Here is a 27,893-nt window from a genome sequence, read left to right on the forward strand (position 1 = left end):
GGCGGTCGTAAGTCCCGACGGTCGTAAGTCCACGTAGTCGTAAGTCGGGGTCTAGGTGTATATACATATATATATATACAGTATATATTTTACTTTTTTACTAGGCCGATTAACTAATTCAATGAATATTAGCTGCCTGCCCCTACTACAAATTTCATAGTATAAACATTCCAAACAATATTGGTATTATTTTGGTTTTGGTCATCTGGGGAACCTTAAGATTCTAACCATGGGATTAAGTACTTTAAACAATAAGACACATTATCTCTACGGAATTTCTGTTACAAAACATTTTTCGATCGCTTAAGAAAATACAGGTCATAGGTTAGGTTAGGTTAGGGTATGATGGTTAAGGTTAGCTTAACATACATCGCTAAGGGGGGGTAGTAACTTAAAACTAGAAATTTCCAATAGAAATGAAGGTCTAAATCGTTCATAACACATCGCAAACCCTCAGAAAAAAATCTTAGTCTGCATGTCTAAGTACATGGATGACCAAAACTGTATGTATATTTTGTATGCTGTATGTATATTATGTATGTATATAATGTATGTGCTCCATTTATATACACTATTTATTCAGCCTAGCTAGCAGCGTGTGGCAATGTATTTACCATGTCCCACATGCTTAATTAATGTGCCTGGCGACATATGGAAGCTGCTAATGTATCACTTACCACATGTCGCCCGAGAAGTTAGTTGACCCGCCATACAGAGTAAGGAGTGCCATCTTCCTTGTGTACCTTCGTTTATTCAGTATATAGAACCTACGAAAACTCTACAGGTGTTTGTGTTCGCTCCTGTAGATAGAACTTGATACCCAGAACACTTACAAAAACTATCGCTCATATATCCATCCAACCTATGTTGGAAGCAGCTCTTCACAGCACATTTCTTCACTTACGAAATGTCCATGACTTAGACCATAAAAAAAAATCCTTTAAAACTTACCTGAATGTGGCATTTGGGGTCTGAAGTGGCCATCCTTTGTACCACCTATGACTGCAGCTGTGAGTTTGATAGAGTGCGCCGTCTGCTGGGTAGGTGGTGACGTCATTGCAAATGTCGGCCTTGTTTCTAGAGAAATAAACTTATCTCGACTATTATAGCACGACTTTAAACTTTTATTACAAATTATATATACCGTACCACTCTACGAACATGTCAGAGTGTATTTCTTGTGTTTACCCAGAACAGTCAACTTGTCCATTGTCATGAGCAAAAAAAATTTCTGCTTTACCCGGTACACTGCAACTTTTAGTTTGGTTTTTCTCCTTTTAACCTTATATTTTTTATTCTAATTCTGTAAGTAAGGTAGTCAAAACAAGATTCTGCTGCCCTCAGTTTGCTCACTATATGCTAAACGCCATATGATATCCTTGACAGTCCGTAATGAATCCTCTTCTTACTCAAATGTCCACTCATTCATTTATAGTACAGTATTAGTAATTGTGTACTCTAATCTGTAATTTCTCCATATGTTATTGCTCTCCATCTACCACATTCACTTTACATGTATGTGTTATTCCATTAATAAATCATAGTTTTCATGCTTAAATTGAATTCAAAGTTATGCCTCTTGATTAACACCTCTTCTTGTATAGGTAATAAAGAAAATTACTTCAAAATCAATGCCAATTCCGGACAAGTCGCAACAAACAAAAAAATTGATCGAGAAAACTTGGAAGCAGGGGGTAGTACGTCCTTGAGGATATCTATTACTGCCATGGAGTGTGATGCACATGGAATACCAATTACTCCTGGGAGTAATATTACTGAGTCAACACAGGTGAGCTGCATGCCATTTGTTGTGTTAGGTTAAGTTAGGCTGTACTAAGAAGTTGGACTGAAAATGAATGGGCTTATCAATATTTTACATGATGTAGTGAATAAACAGTGAAATTTCTCTATGCCACAGTCTCTCTTAAGGAGCAATTTTTTGGGGTTGTGACTTAGTAAAAGAAATGAGTTCAATGTTGCAGCTTCCTGAGGTTTTGTATCTTGGTTACAATTCCATGTGTGTAATGATCCCACTCATGTCTTCTCTAAGTACATTTAGAATTTTGTAGCCTGTGTTAAAGAAATAAGCACTACTTAAAGACTTTTTTTTATTATTCTCTTTGCCACTGATCAGCTCATTAGCCACTTGGGCAGTTGGTCACATTTCTGTTATGCAATGGTGATAGTCATTGGGCATTTACTTGCATCAGTGTTGGTCAAGTCTGGTCTTGAATGAGCTCACACTCAGTGCCGTCACAAGGCTCTCTGGCAGAGTGTTCCAAGAGTTCACAACCCTCAATCTAAAATAGTGTGCCCTGATAATTCCCTGAGCTTGTGGCTTCTTCAACCTTAAGCTGTGACCCTTAGTGGGGTGAGCCTTCACCAGCTACAGGTATGCATATTTGGCTGAGTAATGACAACAGAGGTGTTTATAAATTTCAATTAAGTCAACCCTTGCTCACCTATAACCTATAGTATACATTAAGCTAGGCAACTGCTGGTGTTCTAATTTATCTGGGTAACTGAGGTTTTGTAGTGCAGGTACCAGTCTGGTGGCCCCCCTTGTGATATTTTCAATTAATTGACAGGCTCTACTATATCTTGGGGACCAGACAGCATGACATTACTGTACAGTAGTCCCTCAGGAACAAATTTTCCGAGGTTAAAGATCGAGAGTATTTTCTGAAAATGTTTTGAAGAAAGAATAAAGTTAAAGCATTTTGGGGGGAGACCTGACCTGACTCAATATCAGGTGGAGGAAGGGTGGGGGATTAGTAGTCACATATTACTGACCTTCTGATGGAATGTCAGGTCATCCTTTCTTGGGTGGGGGAATGGTGGGGCTCGTGACCTGAAGATGTCTTGAATAAACACCAAAGCTAAACTATTTTTAGGGAGATTGTGATAAGTATAAGTATAAATGAGCAAAGTTGTATCCCTTCAACATTACATTACATAACATTTTAAAATATGAAGTGAGAAAGCAGAAAGGTGTGGGTGATTAGAGAGATGGAGTGGAAAGGAGTGGTGCCAAGCGATAAGCTCCTCTACAGCTGATCTTTTAATTCGCTTCCATGCAGTCACAAAACAAGATCCTCACTGGATGCTTGTTGTCTTAATTCACACACACACACACACACACACACACACACACACTGTACATACAGTATACAATACAGGTAAAAGAAATAATTGTCCTAAGGGCAAACACATAAAGGGAATACCCTGTATACATTTCTTTGCACACGAGTAAAAATTTACCCCCACCCCGGTCAGCAAATGATATTCGCGGATTTGGCTATTTGTGGTCAATTTGAGACCCAAATGCCCGCGAATTTTAAGGGCTTGTTGTACAACTATGTACTGTTTTACAGCTTCTGATATGTACATTGCAGTGTTCATTATTCATATTTTCTTTCTTAATGCCCTTAACCAGGAAGCTCTTTAATGTAAGGAGACTTACTAAGAGGATCCTTTGAACCTGCTTACTGTGCTGCAAGTGTCTGCCAGGTTGATATTTTAATCACTAAATGACTGATCAACTTTCTTTAACAGCCTGCACAGCCAGGCTTAAATGAGGGGGTATGTGTGGTGTACCCCTTCCCCCTGGACAAGATAGGGGAGAAAGCTGGAAGTCTGCCAATCCCTAATGCTAGCCCTGCTCTTTATTAATCAGCACAAAAATGTGGTTTACACCTTAAAAACATACCAGTTCCTAACTTACCACTGTAGTTAATTGTGGTGTCTGATGACTTTTGCTTGACACCCTTCAAAAGTCGAGTCTCTCTCCCAGGTTGTTAATATTCTAGGAATGGTTAGTTGCCGTTTATTTCAGATTAGGTGTTGCCACATTTAAGGAAGTGAGTTAGCTTTACTTGTTATTTCACATTTGTCCAACTCCTTTTAGGCCTAACAAGTGTATGAAATGTGGTTAGCCTAAGTACTGTACTTACGTTTATGATTGTTTTTCCACAAAGCAGTGAACTTCAATTCACAGGGTGTGATGATAGCTTTGTCTTTGGTCTAGACCACTTTAGCCACAATTTCCTCCTGCCTTGATTGCCAGAGTTGTATGATTGCTGCTTAAGTTTATCCTGTTCTTATTCTTATTTCATCATCTCAGCTTCATGATCCTAAAGAATGCTAATTATATTCTAAGAAGCAGTGTTGTACGCGTCAATGAAAAAAGTGGCACCGCCAGCGTCAGCGTAAACGGCCGAGAAATTTGATAGCGTCGGCATAAACGATTTCACAAATTGACGCCGTTAGCATCAGCGTCAACGAGTTTTCAGTGACGTACAAATGCAGCCCCGAAACGCGTATTCTCCTGTGTATAGGAGTAACATATGCAAAATCAAAAAATATTCATTCATTTTTAATAATTTATTATGATTTATATTATATCATTTTAATTATTCATTTGTCCCCCTGCAAGAATACTAGCATCTCAAAATGCTTGTCGCTCATTCTGCTGCGCTTGGGCCTCAAGACGTCCTTGCCCATGGAGAACATGCGCTCCACGGCAGCACTAGAGGGGATGGGGGTGTTGTATTTGATGAACAACTCCCTCATGGCCTTGTTGGGGAAGGTGTCCTTGTCGAAAGTTTTTTAAAGGTAGCTCCCCCAGGAAACGCTTGAAAAGGTCACTGTCTTTTTCACTCCTGCGCGGGGTCTCATACAGGGCCTGGAACAATTTGTCCTCCATGTCATGGTCTTTGTCATCTCCCTCACTGCTGCTGCTGCTCTCAGTCTTGTGCACGGACTTCTCCACCAACCTGGACAGCTGGTTGGTGGCCTTTTTCCTGACTTGAAAATTCAAATCTGTAGAAAGCTGCGTGGGTGGCGGGCGCGGCAAAATTTTTCCCGGTTATCTTTATAACAAGATAATTGAAAATCGAACTTGGGAAAATAAAATTTTTTAGAAATTGATGAACAAATTGACTCTTCACATGGGTGAAAAGTTGACTGCGTCACCTGTAGCGTCACCTGCCCAAAAAATTGATGGCGTCAGTGTTAACAGAAAGTTGACGGCGTTAAATTAATGGTGTCAATGTACAATACTGCTAACAAGTTATATACATCCTTTGCGGATAAGCGTATTACTGTATATTGTTGGTTATTTTCTCTGTAAAGTTTGATTTTTCTCACACAAAATTTGAAGTGCTATTTTTACTTTTTATTATTATTATTATTTCCAAAGTGGTTGTGATGGTGAAATTTTTATATATGCCATTGAAATTGTGCGAGAAATCATAAATAAGCTAAAAAAAATTTTTTTAGAAAAAACAGTTTATGTGATATAGTCCAGAATGCGACGTCTAGCTTTATACCTAGGTATGTAAATGCCTAGCATTAACTCGCCAGGCCAACATACAGGCAATTAAAACATCTAACATTTACTTAAATACATAATATTAGGAGGATATGTCGCTACCTGTCATTTAATTGCAATTCTCAAAACTCTTCCTGCACCCTCCATCACACGCATTGCTACCGTCATCTCTTGCCCTAGAGCGAGCAGTAAACAAATGTCAACTCTCGAGGGGTGGAGATGGGTGGGATGTCGACGTTACATTCTGGGCTATATCACAAAAACTGCTTTTTAGAAAAAAAATGCTTTTTGTTCAATCCAGAATGCAACGTCTAGCTTTGATTACCCGAGCAGGAGGTGGAGAGGGAGGTGACATTGCGTATAAGGCTCCGCTAGCTTACTGTAGGTCCAGATTATAATTATAAAATTTTGGGAATATTTGTCAATATTAGGAACATTTACCGGAAGGTAAAATGTTAATTTACATATCCCAATTAGGATACTCACTTTATTCTAATGAGGAAGAAGAAGGTCCTGGTTGTGGAGATTAACTAGGTGGGGGAGGGGACCCCAGCACCACCACATGTGAAGCATCTTTCAGAGATGGATGAGGATAGCTGTTTTGAAAGGTTTTTGAAGATTTCCAAAAGCCCACTTCTTTGATATGACTGAGGCTCATATGCCACAGAAAGGCCACAGATCTTGTCATATTTCCTGGCGTCATGTGCCAATTTGTTTTGTTTTTTTTGCCAGGGTCTGCTTGACTCACTGAGAAAAATATTTTATCATTTGACTAGGAGACAATTTCTTACCATCCTGTGATGAGAATACATAGGGGCCTCGATTAGGGAATCTGGTTAACAATTCTTGAAGAATCTTAACTGGGCACAATATATGAGGAACCCTTGTCTCATCCATTAGCCGTTTTATCCTGATAGGTTGAGTTTTAAAATCCTCCCTTTCATTTTTTCTTAGAATCTCCGTAGGAAAAATGGTGACATCTTCCTCAGAAAATGCCAATAATGATGGATTTTTGGAAATTGAAATCAGCTCACTGATTCTCATGCCTGTTGCTATTGCTAGAAGGAAGGCTGCCTTCTGCAGCAATCTATCCTGGTTCAGATTTATATTGTAATTAGGCCCCATAAGAAATTTAGTAACTTTATCTAGAGACCAAGGTGGGATTCTCTTAGGCCGAGGGGTCTCTGAATGAAAAATGACGATCTGAGCATTTGATAAATTCTTGGGTTTAAAGTAATATTAAAACCCCATGCCAGAGAGTCAACCAATGCTGATTTATAAGATGCAATTGTAGAACCTTGAAGGCCTTTAACTCTGAACAGAAAATCTAAAAATTCTAACACCACTGTTTCCAACAATGTGATTGGAGTCGTTAACCTGATAAACTGTTGAAAAAGTTTCCAAGCTTTCTCATATTGCATAAAAGTTCTGGGCCTATGACCTGCTATTACTTGGTTAACTATATTGGAATTACCAAACAATCTATTTAAACATCTTTTGAGAAACTCCAAGCATGAAGTGCCAAGGATATCTCGAACTGAGGGTGTAGTACCTGTTCTAGACATCCTTGTTGTAATTGTAGTGGATGCGGGCACCATTCCAACAGATCCAGACACCACGGATGTAGGATCCAATATGGTGCAATTAAGAGGACCTCTCCCTGGAGGGATCTAAATTTTTGAACCATTTTGGGCAACATTTTCACAGGTGGGAACAGATAGAGTGAATTCCAACGTTTCCAATCTATAAGTAGAGCATTTCCTAAAAGATTCGATCGTTCCAGAGATGCATCAGTTGGCATCTTGTGATTGTTTTGTGTAGCAAAGAGATCCATTTGTGGAGTCCCAAAACTCCTCACTAGACTCTTGAACTTTGATATCTTTAGGAACCATTCTGTTTCCGTCGATACTGGCCTGAGACAGGACAATGCATCTGCCCAATTGTTTTGTACTCCCGGTATGTGAGTTGCTTTGAGGTTGAGCCTTGATGATTGAGACAAAACACTGCCGCTTTATTTTCCATGGCATACAGAGACGACATGTTTTTGAAATTTGGGTTTGCCAAACAAAAGAATAGGACTACTGCTAATTCTTTTATGTTCACGTGTGTGTCTCAAAAGGAGTTGCTCCACTTCCCTTGATGGAACACTCCTTTTGAGGAATGGTATCCCCATCCTATCTCAAACTCATTTGTACAAACGACCAAGCCTGTTTGAGGGGGAACCCCGGGAGATGAACCGATTAGATTGTCCAAATTTATCCACCTTGACAGATGAATCTTTATCTGAATAGGGAGAGAAGAAGCAATATTTTTGTTTCTGTGAAGCAACTTCAACCCCAGATGAGTTAGTTGCTTCTTCCTTAATGTGCCCAAAGGAACTACAGTACTATGGTGGCAAAATTCAACAGACCTAGTAGTTTTTCCCAATCGTGCCAAAGAACCTCTTGCTTTACACAAAAAGGCCACTACTTGGTTTATCACGTCTATTACCTTTGCTCTTGGTAGACTGACTGTCTGCTTATTGGTGTCCCAATGGAGACCTAACCAATCCAATTTCTGACATGGTATGAGATTTGATTTGACCTGGTTTATCTTTAATCCTAGGTTTTGAAATAGTACTATTGTTTGTTGAGTCGCCCTTTGACAGTTTTCGAAAGAGTTTCCCACTATCGGCCAATTGTCTAGATAAGCAAAAGTTCTTATGCCCTCCTTTGCAAGGATCTCCCTGGGAATGTTCGCCAGTTTTGTAAACACTTTTGGTGCAATTATTAGGCTAAATGGCATCACTTGAAGATTCTTATGGAAGGTAATTCGTTAACTGAAATTTCATTAACCGAAGCGTTCGTTAACCGAGGTACCACTGTATATACTGTACCTGTATATCATCCTGGCCTTGAGTTCAAACATGGAAATAAATAACATATGAGTTTTGAAATTGATGCATGAATTATTTCAATAAGAAGATGTACAAACCTAACTTGAAGCATTAAATTCATTGAACCATTGTACAGTATTTACGATCAAGATCCACATTTGAGACGACGCATATACATATATATATATATATATATATATATATATATATATATATATATATATATATATATATATATATATATATATATATATATATATATATATATATATATATATATATATATATCTATGTCCCAATTCCTGCCACCCCATCCAAAATGTCCTGGACACTCCACTGCTCTTGCGTTCCTAAACCTATACTATTTTAAAACATATGAAACTATTTTTAGTTATTCAGGATCACTGTTTGTTGTGACATAATATTTATTACCACAGATTTCTTATATGTGTTTCAATTCCATATCTTTTTTAATTTTATATGTAATGTTTCCCTCCAAATAGCTTTCTTGTCATATGACTTTACCGGTACTTTGTTTTAGAAGTTTAATGCACTTATTTATTTTTTCCTGTGTTAAGAAGCATTTTTATACTGTGATTTCCTTCCTCTTAATTATTAACTCATGTACAGTATTATTATTATTGTTGTTGTTATTGTTAATATTATTAAAGACCTGTACAGTGACTATACAGCACACCTTAATGTCTTACTATACAGTACTTAAAATTCACAATTTGACTATGACAAAGTTTTCTTGTTTTATTTTTTTTTTACCTTCATTGCAGGACACTGTAATTTATATAGATGATGTAAATGATGAGACACCGACCTTCAATGAAGAGTCATTCAGCATTGTGATGGAGGAACTGACGAGTCAAGATATTTACTTGGATCTGATCATGTTTGTCTTTGACATGGATGAGGTACAGTGCAATATCTATTTTAATTTCTCAAATTACAATGGTCATGATAATTCACAGGTTAGGAGCCAGAAGTAATTGTGAATTATCAGATTGCGAATTATAGTTTAATTAGTTTAGATGGCAATAATTACTGCAGTTTTGTTCCACAGGCCAAAAAATACCCATAAACTGTTCAAATTTGTTTTAATAAACACTGAATATCATGCATAATACTTAAAAAATACTACAGTAACACATAGATATTGTAAAAAATGTAGCTCCTACCCTTTTCTCAATCATCTATGGGTTATGCCAACATTGAGACAGGCATCATGACTGATTGATTCATTGGGTAAAATATCTGGTGTCGCAACAGGCAGCACGACTGGATGGGAGTGGAGTGGTGGCGCCGGGCTGGCTGGTTGGTCAGCTGTTTGCACTCTGTAAAAAAAGCACAAGGAATTTAACATGGTGTAATAACTTATCTGGGGCTGAGTCTGTATATTCTGTACTCACCAGCAGATGCTATCTTCTTGAGCCTACAGTAGGCAGACACTGTCCACTGCTGAATGTAATACATAACTGTAATCACTTGCAATGGAGGTGTGGTAGGGGATTAGTGGGTTTCATGTTACTGACCTGACCTGATGCAATGTCAGGTCACCCATTGTATAAAAACTTTTTTCTCATCTACAGTGGAGGTGGGGTGGGGTTGGGGATTAATGATCTCATATTACCGACCTGATGCAATGTCAGGTCACCCATTGTTGGTGTGGGGGGGGGGGGGATTTGTGGGTCTCATGACCTGAAGATGTCTTGAATAAAGACGAAAGTTAAGATGTTTCAGTGTTTCCCACTTACTGAATGTACAGTACAGTATATGTAACTCTAATAACTTTTTACACCTTAACACTGTATTCTTGGCTGATTGTGTTCTGGTACAGTAATGTACACTACTACAGAATGCAAATTTTTGCAAAAACAGCAGCGAGCGAGGGATCATCCTTGTACACTGGCATAGGACTATGAACAAAGTGCATCATGGTGCTAAGCTCAGAGAGGATAAGCTGGGAGATGCATTAGCCTGTCACTGGCATCCCATGCATTAGCCAATTACAGCGCACAAGCCTACGGCCCAAGTTACCCAAGTTGTCTTCCCACTCACACATAGAGCACGTGAGAAACGGCAGAGCATGATGCAATCTTTCAGAACTCACGGAGCTTTTGTCCTCAGACTCGGAACAGAAAAGTTTGGAGAGATCTTCTGTAATTTTCTTGGAATTTTTCCGGAAAATGTGGCTGATTTTCATCCTTGAGAGAATTTTTCAGAAAAATTCCAGGGTCATTTCAACTCTATCTGTTGGAGAGTTCAGGGGACCAGGGATTACAGCTAACGGAAAGATTACTGTTTTATGCAATACTATATAATTTGTAATTTAACTTGAGAAAAAGAAAGGATAAGCTGTATCAGAAGGTACAGTCAACCCTCACTTTACGCGGTTAATGTAACCCACAGGGTACTGCGGAAAGTGAGAAACGCTTAAAGTGAATAACATAACATATGGGATTAAATGAAATAGAGACCAGCTGACCCCCAAACTCCACTTTTTCCAACACAATACCTATGTTCTAGTAAAAATAACATCTTAATTTTATGATGGTACATGCACACAATTAATACTTAAGAGAAATAGAGAAATACAGTCGCCAAGTTAATGTCCATTCAAATAATGGACACGACTCCCTCCCCTCTTCTCACACTACACTGCTGGCTCTTCCCTCTGAGAAATTTTGGGGGGAAAACCAGGTATAGTAATAAATAATACCTCAAACTAAAGTTAGGATAATATAATTGACATTGCTGGATTCCTTGTAAGACCAGGAATATTTTGAATATAAATGTCATATATTTTTCACAAAAGATAACATATTTACTCAGAGCAATCATTACATCTAAAATTTGTATGTCTAATGCAAAATCTATGATGTTTATATTCAAAATGATCATCAAATTGTAAGAATTCCAGCAATGTAAATTATATTCTGGCCGGGTAATTTGTATGAATTTTATGAGCTAAAACAAATATCTTCAGTTAATAAAAAAAAAAAATATTCTTCACGACACTATCTGTCAATCAAAGTACCCCACCTTGCCTCCCCCCCTCTTCCAACCAGCCAGATGGTCAGTCCGTCCCAACCCTCCCCCCCACCTCCCACCAACCCTCCCTTCAAGAGAAAGAGTGGGTGAAAAAACTAGATTTTAACATTTAGTATTAAATAATACCTCAGATTAAAGTTAGGATAATATAATTGACATTGCTGGATTCCTTGTAAGACCAGGAATATTTTGAATATAAATGTCATATCTTTTGCACAAAAGATAACATATTTACTCAGAGTGAACATTATATCTAAAAATTTTATGTCTAATGCAAAATGTATGATGTTTATATTCAAAATGATCATCAAATTGTAAGAATTCCAGCAATGTAAATTATATTCTGGCCGGGTAATTTATATGAATTTTATCAGCTAAAATTTTAATCTTCAGTTAATAAAAAAAATATATATTCTCCCGGTAACAGATGGTCGGTCGCCGGTCCCTCCCTCCCCCCCCACCCCCCACCAACCGTCCCTACTACATAAATGTGTGGGAATACCAGACTGTTTACCTTTTTAGTAATAAATAATAAATCAGACTAAAGTTAGGATAATATACTTGACATTGCTGGATTCCTTGTAAGGCCAGGAATATTTTGAATATAAATATCATATATTTTGCACAAAAGATAATATATTTACTCAAGAGTAAACATTATATCTAAAATTTGTATGTCTAATGCAAAATCTATGATGTTAATATTCAAAATGATCATCAAATTGTAAGAATTCCAGCAATGTAAATTATATTCTGGCCGGATAATTTGTATGAATTTTATGAGCTAAATAAAAAAATTATACTTCACCCGTGTAAAGGGGTACACCCACCGCGGAATGTGAGCATCCTGGGTTCTGGCAGGGCACCTCGTAAACGTAGAAACGCGGAATGTGGGACCGCGTAAAGTGAGGGTTGACTGTATTCGCTTATGATGTTTTCCTGGGGAGAGAGCTTTCAGCAAATCAGTTAACAACAGAGCCACTATAACATATTGTACAGTATAGTATTTGATAAAGATACCTTCCTGACAATGTTATTTATTACCTTTGAGTGGTACAATGAAAGACAAAAGTCGTGTCATGAAATTTGGCGGAAACATATTGTGAAGGGCTAAACTTTTGGTGCACTCTGCCTTGTGGTAAGGCTTTCATAATGTTTCACGTATTATATTTAATCTTCGGACAAAACCGCGACACACCTTTTGTCTTTGAGTGGTACATGATGGCTCGATTTGGCTACTTGTACACTTTGATAACTGATTAATGAATAAACTAGGGAAGATGCACATGCATAAATAATACACTACGAATTACTTATTAAATGCTGATAAATATGCGACAGTTTTATTCATCAAATAGTGTACAGTGAACCCTTGGAGATCTGAACTAAAGGGGGGACCACCTGTCCGAAAAAGCTGATTGTCTGAATCTTCCGGAGAATGTACAAAATGTATAAAAACGATAAATAATGACATATATATATATATATATATATATATATATATATATATATATATATATATATATATATATATATATATATATATATATATATATATATATATATATATAGATGATATGATAGATTGATTGATTGATTGATTGATTGATTGATTGATTGATTGATTGATTGATTGATTGATTGATTGATTGATTGATTGATTGATTGATTGATTGATACAGTACATATTATCCTGGCCACTGGGGTTAGATATACAGACTTTTTCCTGTGAAAAAGCCATAATTTTGGGCAACATATTACAGTACTCACTTTGTACTCAAATGTACTACACTGAAGGACTAAAATTTTTATCTCTTGTGCAAACTGTGTGATGTTATAATCAAATTATTCACTATCTTGTAAGGATTCCAGCAATGCAAATTATATTTTGCTCAGTTTAATCTGTGACATTTTATAAGATAAAAACATTCGCAACACCCCTGGGGTCTTTGAACGTGTGTGACACACACTAGTGCATTGAACAAGAGGGGCGGAATTTGAACATTTCCTCTAAATATAAATACCAATATAAATCATATGGCATTATTATTGTTAACAAATGTCACTAGCACAGTGTATTGGATGTTTCAAATACACCCAATATAGGTTTCATCACATTCCTACCAAACATGTCATGTTCTGTAACTCCAAAACTATTGAGAATTGACAGTTTGGTCATATATACATTTATTTTTATTTATACCATATGAATACACTGTCTAATTTATAAAAGGTATTTAAGGAACCCCCTGTATATAACACTTAAAGTACAAGACAATCATCTCAGTTTTATGCACTTAAAGACCTTAGTTGTTGAAGAGCAGGAATAATATATAACTATAACTTTTTTTTTTAACAGTTCAGATAAGCAGTGTTGTGTCCAGACCACCCCCAGATTCTCTCTTTTCGGACTTTCTCATTTTTCATACTTGGGTTTGACCCATGTAGTCCGGTGTATCGATGTTTTATTGTAGTGGGGTATGCTATAATGAATGGATTCTACGTACTACGAATATTCCTATAACGAACGGTTTTACCTATAAAATTGAGAATGCTATAACGAACGAAACTCCTACAACGAATTTTTTTTTTTTATACTAATTTATTGTTTTTTTATTACAAGTATTAATGATATTCTTTATTTCAGGGGTTTAGATGCATATTTATGCACTTTTTTACAATTTTTACAATTTTATATTATATTTTTCAGTATTAAGTGGTTGTATTTGGGGGCCTGGAACGGATTAATCCTATAACGAACGAATGCTATTACGAACAAGGTTCTAGAACCAATTAGATTCGTTATAGCATACTCCACTATTTGATAATTTTTGTTCCTTTTTTGCTGCTATTTTTCAGTGTGGTCACATAGAATCATCACTGTCTTCTTGTCTATATAAATTTATGTTGTACTAATTTAGTAACTTGTGAAAGGCATCTGAGACTGAAATGAACTATGAAATTCAGCTTTTTGGCATGAATATCTTGGCTGGGTTTGGTAATTACCATTTTCTAACTTAACTTGTTTTAATGGGATTTTCCATGCCATCAAAGTAACAGTACAGTAAATATATTGATGGAGGAATAACATAAATGTTTTGTTGTTTTGTACTTGATGTTTAGTTGTATTATTGTATTGTTTATTCTTATATTCCAGGGGGATAATGGCAGCTACACTTTAGCATCAAGAAATCCAAACCTAGAAGTAAGTCCTACTGATGGAATGCATAATACAAGTATTACTCTCAAGGCTCTCTGGAAAAATGGTGACACCTTCTTTGACTTCGAAAATCACAGGAATGCTGCACTAAACTTTACGGTAAGTTCCCTCATTTTACTTTTCAGTAATATGAAATCATGAGGTGAAGCACAAACTGTGGGGTTACTGATATATATTATGAACAGATGGATCATTGATGTCATCCATAAATTGCTGGGAGAATTGCTTTCAGTTGCTTTATCTTAGCGCTAAGTGTTCTTGCACTGTTAGAACAGTCTTAATCAAAGCTGGAAGGCACGACCAGGATATACCGGGGATGTCCAAAGGGGGTCAAAACATGTAGCCCTAAGTATGCACACTCATAGCTGTCAAATTAGGGATCTTGATTCTGCTGCTACTCCAACCTGTAGAAAGGATTTATGATAATTTTGTGTGCTTGACTTTTCCTTTGCTAAGGCATTCTCTGTTCTTTGATTAGCATCTGAAATTTGTGTCATTATATTACTGTATACCTGACTTCCTGTGTGTATGAGATTGCTATGAGGAGCAATGTGTTAAGAATTATTGATTGATCCCTGTAGAAAAAATACTGTACAGTTATCCCTTGCTATATGAATGGGTTAGGTTCTTTGAAAACTATTTGTTAAGTGAATATTCATATGTCAAATAACATAACACCCACCCAATATCATACCTAAAATTAAACAGGTTCACAGAGAACAAATTAACTTACCTAACTACTGTAAATTTTTCATAGCCAACTACACCCACCTCTCGTTTTATACAGAGATTACGTTCTTGAAAATCACCGCATAATTCAAAAACGCGTAAATTAAACATATTTTTCCCCTAAGAATGCATGTAAATGGTACAGGTTAGGGGAACAATCATATATATCGTGCAGGGTAACTCACAATATATATTCTTTTACCTTACTCATTCATAAAGAAAAAACGTTAATAAAGGAAAAATAATAGTAAATACAGTATTATCTCTGTGAGCCGGAATCTCTTTCAAACTCGGAACTCTCCGATAGCCAGAATTGAAATTTTCTCAGAAAATCATTCCCAAAGCCAGAATTTTTCGGAAAATTACGACTTTGGGAACAATTTTCCAAGGAACGCATTTTCCGGAAAATTCCGAGAAAATTCTCCCGATACCCGGATAATTTCGGGGATGGGAGAGTTTTTTCGGGTTTGAGAGATGAAAATCATGCGCATTTTCTGGAACTTTCGAGAGCATTTTCCCGTTACCCGGAAAATTCCGGGAATGGGGTACTTTTCCCGCTTTGAGAGAGTCGTCTCGTTACCCGGAAATCTCTCATTCCCGGAAGCGCTCTGCACCAATTGTTCTAGCTAATGGGGATATTACTGTACATCTTAAATAACACTTACATTGATGACTGGCAACTTCTGCTTGACAAAGGTGGCATAGGGTAGGGTTGAGGAGGGAGGCTACAGAGGCGGAGGCGAGAGGTACGGGTGAGACGGTGGTTGAGGTAGACTATGTCTGGAGATGCCAGATGTCGATGGCTGAGATGCGTTTCAGCCAGATTTCTTGAAATATAAGAGCAATGTCTTTTGGATGGTTTTTATTTTATTTTCTTGCAGGATTTCTTTGTAGCACTGCATAGCCAAAATACATTTCTACTCACTTTTGAATGGTACTAACAGTGCTCTCATGTAAACCAAGCACGCGGCCAACATCAGACACACGCTGTCCTCTCTGAAGGCGGGTGATCACATCTAATTTCATGCCTATTGCGGTTGTTTTTTCGTGCCTTTTTTGCTTTAGGCTGGAATTTAGGGAATTTTCTGGACAAATTCTGAGCAAATTTCAATTCTGGCTATTGGAGAGTTCCAGGTTTGAGGGATTCCGGCTAATGGAGATACTACTTAATGTAAAAAAAATGTATCTGTAAATTAGTTATTCAAATTAAATGGGATGCTAAAAGTTGGTACGTTGAAGAAAAGTGTTATAGATTATGGTTCAAAACTGTTCAAAGACCAAAAGAGGGCTCATAAATTTATCTTTCCCAGGGGATTTGACCAGCTCTTGACACCCCAGTCAATTGTAACTTGGTTCTGTTATATACAGTACCTGTTCTATCAAGGGTTTACTGTATGCAGTAATACTTACAAAGATAGAAAAATAAATAAGTTCACAAACAATAAAAAACCTATCTAAGTACTGTAATTTAGTACAGTACATAATGACTGTAATTTAGTATCTAACGACTTTAAATACATAGATAACTACAGGTAAACCTCAAGAAATGATATCCCGATCAGCGATATTCCGCTTTAACGATGGTAATAAATTAAGGCCATCTCACTGTATATAATCAAAATTACTCACTTTGATGATGTCCATAGAATAGCCATCGATAACCATTGGTTGGATCTTTTGTATACATCTAGTGCAAACTATGGCTTGTATGTACTCAAATTAATCGCTGTTTTGCAAGGATTCTACAATGTAACGATTTTTCTACTTCAAGTCAGTTACATTTTATAAAGAAACAATATTTAACCCTATGTATGACACATCACTACCTTCACTTGTAAGCCTACCCACACGCCACAACACAGCCAATCCTCACACTATAGCCCTGTGTTTGGTTCTTTGTCAATCGTAAACCCACCTTCGTGTGGCTTCACAATTATCTTTTACTTTTATCTTCTTCGCCACTGATCAGCTCGTTACCGCTTGGGTGATCGGTCACGTCTCTGTTACGCACTGTTGGCAAGTACTAGGCATGCACTGGCTCCTGAATGTACCTAAACCTACTCCAGTGTTGGTCAAGTCTGGTCTTGAAAGACCTCACACTCGGTGCCATCACAACACCTTCTGGCAGATTGTTCCAAGAGTTCACAACTCTCACTCTGAAAAAGTTTGCCCTCACATTTTTCTGGACTTGCAGCTTCTTCAATCTTGAGCTGTGACCCCTTGTGGGGCGAGCGTACGCCAGCTCCAGGTAAGGACACTCGACTGAGTAGTGCCCCTTGAGATGCTTATACACCTCAATTAGGTCGCCCCTTGCCTGTCTGTAGTATAAGCTAGGCAAGTTCAGGCGCTCCAATCTCTCAGGGTAATTGAGGTGCCGAAGTGTAGGCACCAGCTTGGTGGCCCTCTTTTGAGCATTTTCAACCAACTGACAGTCCCTAGCATATCTCAGGGACCAGACGGTGGTGACAGTACTCCAGATGGGGAAACCACTTCTTATAAGACCTAATTATTTATTTGCCTGATTTACTTTCTTCACGCAATGGCCCGAGAACTTCAGCTCATTGTCAACATACACACCTAGGTCCTTCTCACATTCAGTCTCAAATAGTGCAGTTTCTTCATCCCGTTGGGACATATGATACGCCTCTTTACCGTTAGTACGCCCCAGGTGTATCCTCTTACATTTCGTCACATTGAATCTCAGCAGCCATTTCTTCGACCATTCGTGGAGCTCACAGAGATCCTTCTGCAGCTCTTCACAGTCCGCTTGGTTCTTGATTTCCCGAAATAACTTGGCGTTATTTGCAAACATTTGTATGGAGGAGTGTACAACGTCAGGCATGTCATTTATGAAACAAAAAAACAACAGCGGGCCCAATACACTGCCCTGTGGTACTCCACTTGTGACAGGTACAGATGATGATTTCATGCCATAAATCACCACACGCTGCTTGCGGTCATGTAGAAAGTCTTCTATCGGCCAGCATTGTACTTATCATTGGTGGTTATTTTCTTATAAAGTGAAAGGACAGCACTAACATTTAGATTGAACTGTGTTATGGTGACTATGAAGTGATATTTCTGTGTTTTTGTGATTGTAAGGTGCGTCTACTCTGTTGTTTTGAAAATGTAAGCAGTGTTGGCTGCTGTCATTGTTTTCCTTATCATCGTTCACTCTGTTTTTGTGACAATTGCTTTTGCTCTGTTTTTGTGACTGTGATGTTAGCAGTGTAACTTTGAAAATGTCTGGGAAGGCCAAGGCAACCAAGGCAACCATGTCTCTGTGGTGAAGCTTGACACTGTTAAGCAGCATGAGACTCCCAGAGGCTGTGTGGGAGTCAGAGTGATGTCACCGCTCCACCTACAAGAGTACCCTTAGTCTCAAAGAGGACATGTGATGATGATCAGACTTATTCTTCACGATTGTGGTGAGTGTTGTTTAATTGTTTTCTACTGATAGTTGTATTGTAGGAATTGTTTTGTCGGTGACATGTGTTTGGGGACTGGCTGGGAACGTATCTCATTGAACCCCAAGTTATAATGCTCCCTATTTATAATAATTCACCTAGCGATGGGGTTTTCAGGAACCTAACCCCATCGTATCTTGAGGCTTACCTGTGCTGTAATTTAATGCCTACCTACCGTTATTATGGGAATAATAATTTGAAAGCTTATTAGCTTACCATCCACATGGGAGGCTGGTATACAGTGAGTACTGTACAGTACCGTATTGTACAGTACTCCCTAATACAGTACATGTAATAATAATAAACAGGTTTGTTGTAAACGGTTTCGAAGTTAAAGTATCAATTTATTAACACCAAACTTCTATATAAACGATATGGTTCAGAGTTAAATAATTTGTGAGCAAAGGGTGAGCCTAATTTGAAAATTTTTAAATTACATACAGTACATAAAAAACGAAAACAAAATGCTATGATAAACAATAAAATTGATACATAGCCTATCTTAAAGTACAGCAGCACATATTTGAAGAAAAAAATAGTTCCGGTCATCCAGCTGACTCACAGAGATGTTGCTGCTGCCGTGCTGCGATGTGTAGGTGCCTTAATGTCACATTAGGGGGAGGAAGTCAGGGAGCACTGTTGGGCTCGCAATGCAATTACTGCACACTGCTTCCACAAATGTGTTCACCAAGTCCCAAGTTGCTGATCTGACTTTCTGCCTCATTTACACAGTTGTAGGGTTTCAATTGTTTCTCTTACTTTGACAACACAACATTTTAGTATTTATTTATTTTCCTTTGTTATTATTATTATTAATATTATTATTATTATTATTATTATTATTATTATTATTATTATTATTATTATTATTATTATTATCATCATTAGTATTATTATATACAGTATTACCCCGCCTAACACGGTTTCACTTAACACGTTTTACCATATACGCGGTGCCTCGCCAGAGCTGAACTTTCACTTAACACGGATTTTTTCCACATATACGCGGTGAGTGTCCGGCTCGAGACGCTATTTTTAGATTTGCCCCACCCGCCACCCTGCCTGACTGCCTGTTTTAGCTCATAAAATTCATACAAATTACCCGGCCAGAATATAATTTACATTGCTGGAATTCTTATAATTTGGTGATCATTTTGAATATAAACATCATATATTTTGCATTAGACATACAAATTTTAGATAAAATGTTTTCTCTTGAGTAAATATGTTATCTTTTGTGCAAAATATATGACATTTATATTCAAAATATTCCTGGTCTTACAAGGAATCCAGCAATGTCAATTATATTATCCTAACTTTAGTTTGAGGTATTATTTATTACTAAAGTTAAATATTCTGGTTTCCCCACACATCTCCTTGGGACGGTTGGTGGGGGGTGGGGGGGAGGGAGGGACCGACCGACCATCTGTTACCCTGTGAAGAATATTTTTTTTTTTTATTAACTGAAGATATTTGTTTTAGCTCATAAAATTCATACAAATTACCCGGTCAGAATATAATTTACATTGCTGGAATTCTTATAATTTGATGATCATTTTGAATATAAACATCATATATTTTGCATTAGACATACAAATTTTAGATAAAATGTTTTCTCTAGTAAATATGTTCTCTTTTGTGCAAAATATATGACATTTATATTCAAAATATTCCTGGTCTTACAAGGAATCCAGCAATGTCAATTATATTATCCTAACTTTAATCTGAGGTATTATTTAATACAAAATGTTAAAATTTATTTTTTTCACCCACTCTTTCTTTGGTGGGGGGTGGGGGGGAGGGTTGGGACTGACCGCGCGGTTGGAAGAGGGGGGAGGCAAGGTGGGGTACTTTGATTGACAGATAGTGTCCTGAAGAATATTTTTTTTTTTATTAACTGAAGCTATTTGTTTTAGCTCATAAAATTCATACAAATTACCCGGCCAGAATATAATTTACATTGCTGGAATTCTTACAATTTGGTGATCATTTTGAATATAAACATCATATATTTTGCATTAGACATACAAATTTTAGGTAAAATGTTTTCTCTAAGTACATATGTTATCTTTTGTGCAAAATATATGACATTTATATTCAAAATATTCCTGGTCTTACAAGGAATCCAGCAATGTCAATTGTATTATCCTAACTTTAGTTTGAGGTATTATTTATTAAAATTTAGTGGTTTTCCCCCAAAAATTTCTCAGAGAGGGAAGAGCCAGCAGTGTAGTGTGAGAAGAGGGGGAGGGAGTTGAGTCCATTATTTGAATGGACATTAACTTGGCGACTGTATTTCTCTATTTCTCTTAAGTATTAATTGTGTGCATGTACCATCATAAAATTAAGATGTTATTTTTAATACAACATAGTTATGTGTCTTCAAAAAGTGGAGTTTGGGGGTCGGGCTGGTTTCTATTGGAATTAATCCCATATGTTCTGTTGTTCACTTAACGCGGATTTCACTTAACGCGGGCCCCTCTGGGTTCTATTGACCGCGTTAAGTGGGGTACAACTGTATACAGTATTATATTATATTATATTGTATTATATTATATATTTATTTAATATTTTGTATAACTTTTTATTATTAATACAGTATTACCCCGCCTAACGCGGTTTCACTTAACGCGTTTTATCATATACGCGGTGCCTCGCCAGAGCTGAACTTTCACTTAACACGGATTTTTTCCACATATACACGGTGAGTGTCCGGCTCGAGACGGCTCGAGACGCTATTTTTAGATTTGCCCCACCCGCCACCCTGCCTGACTGCCTGTTTTAGCTCATAAAATTCATACAAATTACCCGGCCAGAATATAATTTTCATTGCTGGAATTCTTATAATTTGGTGATCATTTTGAATATAAACATCATATATTTTGCATTAGACATACAAATTTTAGATAAAAAATTTTCTCAGAATAACTATGTTATCTTTTGTGCAAAATATATGACATTTATATTCAAAATGTTCCTGGTCTTACAAGGAATCCAGCAATGTCAATTATATTATCCTAACTTTAGTTTGAGGTATTATTTATTAAAATTTAGTGGTTATCCCACACATCTCCTTGGGACGGTTGGTGGGGGTGGGGGGGAGGGAGGGACCGACCGACCATCTGTTACCCGGTGAAGAATTATTATTTTTTTTTATTAACTGAAGATATTTGTTTTAGCTCATAAAATTCATACAAATTACCCGGTCTGAATATAATTTACATTGCTGGAATTCTTATAATTTGATGATCATTTTGAATATAAACATCATATATTTTGCATTAGACATACAAATTTTAGATAAAAATTTTTCTCAAATTAACTATGTTATCTTTTGTGCAAAATATATGACATTTATATTCAAAATATTCCTGGTCTTACAAGGAATCCAGCAATGTCAATTATATTATCCTAACTTTAATCTGAGGTATTATTTAATACTAAATGTTAAAAACTCTGGAAGGGAGGATTGGTGGGGGGTGGGGGGGAGGGTTGGGACTGACCGCGCGGTTGGAAGAGGGGGGGAGGCAAGGTGGGGTACTTTGATTGACAGATAGTGTCCTGAAGATTATTTTTTTTTTTATTAACTGAAGATATTTGTTTTAGCTCATAAAATTCATACAAATTACCCGGTCAGAATATAATTTACATTGCTGGAATTCTTATAATTTGGTGATCATTTTGAATATAAACATCATATATTTTGCATTAAACATACAAATTTTAGATAAAAAATTTTCTCTAGGTAACTATGTTATCTTTTGTGCAAAATATATGACATTTATATTCAAAATATTCCTGGTCTTACAAGGAATCCAGCAATGTCAATTGTATTATCCTAACTTTAGTTTGAGGTATTATTTATTAAAATTTAGTGGTTTTCCCCCAAAAATTTCTCTGAGAGGGAAGAGCCGGCAGTGTAGTGTGAGAGGGGGAGGGAGTTGAGTCCATTATTTGAATGGACATTAACTTGGCGACTGTGTTTCTCTATTTCTCTTAAGTATTAATTGTGTGCATGATCCATCATAAAATTAAGATGTTATTTTTACTACAACATAGGTATGTGCCTTCAAAAAGTGGAGTTTGGGGGTCGGGCCGGTTTCTATTGGAATTAATCCCATATGTTCTGTTGTTCACTTAACGCGGATTTCACTTAACGCGGGACCCTCTGGGTTCAATTGACCACGTTAAGTGGGGTACAACTGTAATAATAATAATAATAATTATTATTATTATTATTATTATTATTATTATTATTATTACTATTATTATTATTATTATTATTATTATTATTATTATTATTATTATTATCGTTATTATTATATATATAGTATTATATTGTATTTTTATTTAATATTTTGTATAAATTTTTATTATTTTTATTAATTATTATTATTATTATTACAGTATTATTTTTATTATTATTATTATTATTATTATTATATTATTATTATTATTATTATTATTATTATTATTATTATTATTATTATATTATTATTATTATTATTATTATTATTATTATTATTATTATTATTATTATTATTACTATTTTTATTATTATTATTATTAAATTTTTGCCCCCAGGCCCTGAGGTGGGTCATTGACTTATGCCACATTGGAATATTGTAAAAATTATTCCACAACATTTACAGTTTCATTACATTTGTTTGGAAGGATCATCCATTCTGTTGGTGGCTTCAGTTTGTTTAATTTGTTAAAGCATTTATTAATTTACATTTCTTCTATCCAGATAGTTGCAGAAGAGAAGAACAACCATGAACATCATAAATCAGCTATAGTTTCAATCACTCTTCTTGATGTCAACGATAACAGCCCAAAATTTAATAAACCGGTTTATAGTAACACTCTGGATGAAGATGTACCAACTGGAACCTCCATAGATACAGTGTCTGCTAAGGATGATGACATATCTCCTAATTTTAACACAGAGAGCATCAGGTGAGAATTATTATTTATGAAAATAAAATAATTGTATTTAATACAGTACTTATAACTCAGTTTATTATATCTTGTACATTAATTAATTGTAAGCATTATAAAGCAATTTGAAGGTTAAGGATTCACTCTTCATGCTGTATTTACAAATTGAGAAAATGAAAAAGTGTACAGTACAATACAGTACTGTATATGGAATGTTTTTCTTATTGCTTGAGGAATATTCTGTTAAATTCTAAACATGTCTTGCACGACTCAACCTGTCGTCGTTATCCTTCTTTCATCACTACCATCATTTTCATTAAATTGCTATGATATATAAGACAGTTCAAGTGTACTGTATACTTAAGAGTACTATACAGTATATTTAAGTGCATTTTAATGTATTATGTAAATGTAACAGTGAGTGTACAAATACAGTGGTTTAATAAGTGTGTACATATGTACTGTGAAATTGTACAAAGGTGTATTGTATGTACAGGTTGTACCTCTCTAGTCCGGCAACCTCGGGACCTGACCGGTGCCGGACCATGGAAATTCACCCTTTTCCTGGATAGCTAGTGACTTGTGCTTACACTTGGAAGCACTAGCACCACTTTCTCTGCTTCATGGTCTCTTTGAAGACATATTGAAGGGTTAAATGTCGTACAGTAGCTTCTCAAATTTCGCGAGTTTTTAATTCAATGTTTTCTATTTGAACACCCAAAAAAAAAACAACACATTTAAAAATTATGAAGGCGGAGACTCAAATTTCGACAGGTTTAAACGGCCCACCAACGTTCAGATTACATGCACAATCGTGTAAACAGCGTCATTTCTCTTATGTACAAAAGATTCATTAGTGTTTATTACTGAAAGTCTTTTTGATTGAATTTATGTTTGTGTGTGCAAAATGGGCAATATTAAAACACGAGGAAATGACACAGCATTGTTTTCGTTGATTACAAAACCAGTGACTGACTGGTTCTACATATAAAACTGAAGAAAATAAGACCCTGGTTGTAGCTGTAGTAAAATTAATATGGTTGTTTTAAGTAATGTTATTTAATGTTAATAAATGGAACAATAGAAGTAGCTAATGATAATGGTAAAGAAAAAAAGAGAGATCGCGTATGTAATTGCGCACACGTGAAAACATATCGTCATTACTTTACATAAGAAAATGAAAGCAACACTTATTTACTGTTCATATATATTTAAATTAATGTTTCTGAATTTGTTTTTATTGAATTAATGTTTGTGTGTGCAAAATTAACAATACAATTTATGAATAATACGTGGAATATTAGAGGAGACGAGACGGCTGCCGGCATTGTTTATGTTAAAGCTTACGAAACCAGTGACTGATTGGTTCTACATATAAAACTGAAGAAAATAAGACCCTGATTGTAGCTGTAGTAAAATTAATGTAAAAAATTAATATGGTTGTTTGAAGTACCTGTAATGTTATTTAATGTTAATAAATGGAACAATATAAGTAGCTAACCATTAATGGTAAAAAAAAGTGAGACTGCGCGTATGTAAGTGCGCACATGTGAAAACATATCGTCATTACAGGCATCCCCCGCGTTACGGAAGCCCGGGTTACAGAATTTCGCTCTTACGTAATTTGTAAATTATGACCAATAATTTCGCGTTACGGCCCGTGAATCCGCCCTTACGGAAATTGGGGTAAATTTTAACAAACACAAGGCCTCACACATGCTTTTCAGACTGACAGACTTGACAAGTTTTACCAACCATAAAGTCAGTTGAAGCTTTAAACATCACTCACAATGGATCTTGAATATTCCAACTGTAATCAGACATACCTAAGTTGCCTCAACAATTGCAACCCCAGTTGCAATATCAAATTCTGTGTCACTACTAAAAAATAATAGTTTCTGGTGCACTCTTAAGATTAAGAGAAAACGGACAACTCAGGAGTGCTGAAGTGAGAGAAAACGGACTCCTATGACGGGGCACTCAAATAAACATACACATAGCTGTATAATGCAATATTATGCAATATTAACCCCTAAATTGGTGTTTTAAGAAGGTATATCATAAATTATTTAATGTACTGTATTGTATGTGTTTATAAATGTTTATTTTCATTAATAAAAGTGCTTGAATAACTTTTTTGGGGCTGAAAAAATTCCTTACGAACGCATCTCCAGTTTTATAATAGAAGTCAATGGGAAAATAGGTTTCTCGTTACGGAATTTCGCGATACGGTCAATTTTCCGGGAACGGAACCCTTCCGTAACGTGGGGGATGCCTGTACTCTACATAAGAATATGAAAGCAACACTTATTTACTGCTCATATATATTGAAGGGTTAAATGTTGTACTCTGTATAAACAAGCAGAGAGAGAGAGAGAGAGAGAGAGAGCAGCCAAACTGCCGGATGTAAACAAACCTTAATTTCCCGTGGCTTTGCTGTTGTTGTTTTTTTACGGGGATTAGCCCACCCGGGCATAGGTCACTGACCCACATTGGGGCCTGAGGGGCAAAAATTTAATACTCCTGTAATAATAATAATAATTCAGATTAGTAAAAAAAAAAAAAAAAAACCTGCCCATCTACCTATTTGACAAACTAAAATCGTTCCGGACCACGGGAGTTTCCGGACCACAGAATGCCGGACTAGAGAGGTACAACCTGTACTAGTGTACATACAGTGAACCTTCGAATATCCGGACTAAAAGGGGGGACCACCTATCCGGAAAAGCCGATTGTCCCGATTTTCCTGTGTTTAATAGATGATATAAGAAACACCAAAAATACAGTACAGTATTACCCCGCCTAACGCGGTTTCACTTAATGCGTTTTATCATATACGCGGTGCCTCGCCAGAGCTAAACTTTCACTTAACACGGATTTTTTCCACATATACGCGGTGAGTGTCCGGCTCGAGACGCTATTTTTAGATTTGCCCCACCCGCCACCCTGCCTGACTGCCTGTTTTAGCTCATAAAATTCATACAAATTACCCGGCCAGAATATAATTTACATTGCTGGAATTCTTATAATTTGGTGATCATTTTGAATATAAACATCATATATTTTGCATTAAACATACAATTTTTAGATAAAAATTTTTCTCTAGGTAACTATGTTATCTTTTGTGCAAAATATATGACATTTATATTCAAAATATTCCTGGTCTTACAAGGAATCCAGCAATGTCAATTATATTATCCTAACTTTAATCTGAGGTATTATTTAATACTAAATGTTAAAAACTCTGGAAGGGAGGATTGGTGGGGGGTGGGGGGGAGGGTTGGGACTGACCGCGCGGTTGGAAGAGGGGGGGAGGCAAGGTGGGGTACTTTGATTGACAGATAGTGTCGTGAAGATTATTTTTTTTTTTATTAACTGAAGATATTTGTTTTAGCTCATAAAATTCATACAAATTACCCGGTCAGAATATAATTTACATTGCTGGAATTCTTATAATTTGGTGATCATTTTGAATATAAACATCATATATTTTGCATTAAACATACAAATTTTTAGATAAAAATTTTTCTCTAGGTAACTATGTTATCTTTTGTGCAAAATATATGACATTTATATTCAAAATATTCCTGGTCTTACAAGGAATCCAGCAATGTCAATTGTATTATCCTAACTTTAGTTTGAGGTATTATTTATTAAAATTTAGTGGTTTTCCCCCAAAAATTTCTCTGAGAGGGAAGAGCCGGCAGTGTAGTGTGAGAGTGGGAGGGAGTTGAGTCCATTATTTGAATGGACATTAACTTGGCGACTGTATTTCTCTATTTCTCTTAAGTATTAATTGTGTGCATGTACCATCATAAAATAAAGATGTTATTTTTACTACAACATAGGTATGTGCCTTCAAAAAGTGGAGTTTGGGGGTCGGGCCGGTTTCTATTGGAATTAATCCCATATGTTCTGTTGTTCACTTAACGCGGATTTCACTTAACGCGGGACCCTCTGGGTTCAATTGACCGCGTTAAGTGGGGTACAACTGTACTAATGTAGTGATTAACAAATTACCGTATATAAACTATGCATTTACCTATGATATAATAAGAAACATTGTATCATTACTAGAGTGAATGAAATAATATTCCCACAAACAACAATTGTCAACTTTGTTTATGTTTCTCACCTCCTTGGGCACCTGTGTCCAAGCAACTGACGGGTCAAGCAGCACCACGGGCCTAAAATTTTCTTTTCTCTGGTTTGGGAATGTTTCTTAAGAAAACTTCTACAAGGCTTCTTAGCCCAGTATCCCCCCCCAAT

The 27,893-nt window shown here is 36.3% G+C and overlaps 1 protein-coding gene across 2 annotated transcripts in view; it reads left to right on the plus strand.

Annotated features, from left to right (window-relative positions):
• Nucleotides 1-1,600: 1,600 nt before the first annotated feature.
• Nucleotides 1,601-27,893, plus strand: part of LOC121871536 (cadherin-23-like) — a gene marked incomplete at its 3' end in the record, with an annotated part of 255,663 nt that continues 229,370 nt past the window's right edge. Inside the window, 4 exon segments of one of the 2 annotated variants that reach the window (XM_042373970.1) lie at nt 1,601-1,789; nt 8,993-9,130; nt 14,425-14,586; nt 23,434-23,642. In XM_042373970.1, coding sequence (XP_042229904.1) covers nt 1,727-1,789; nt 8,993-9,130; nt 14,425-14,586; nt 23,434-23,642 — 572 coding nt within the window. 2 annotated transcript variants of the gene reach the window in all.

The sequence above is a fragment of the Homarus americanus genome, unplaced genomic scaffold (genome assembly GCF_018991925.1).
Source record: "Homarus americanus isolate GMGI-L3 unplaced genomic scaffold, GMGI_Hamer_2.0 scaffold45698, whole genome shotgun sequence".
NCBI classification, from domain to species: Eukaryota; Metazoa; Arthropoda; class Malacostraca; order Decapoda; family Nephropidae; genus Homarus; species Homarus americanus.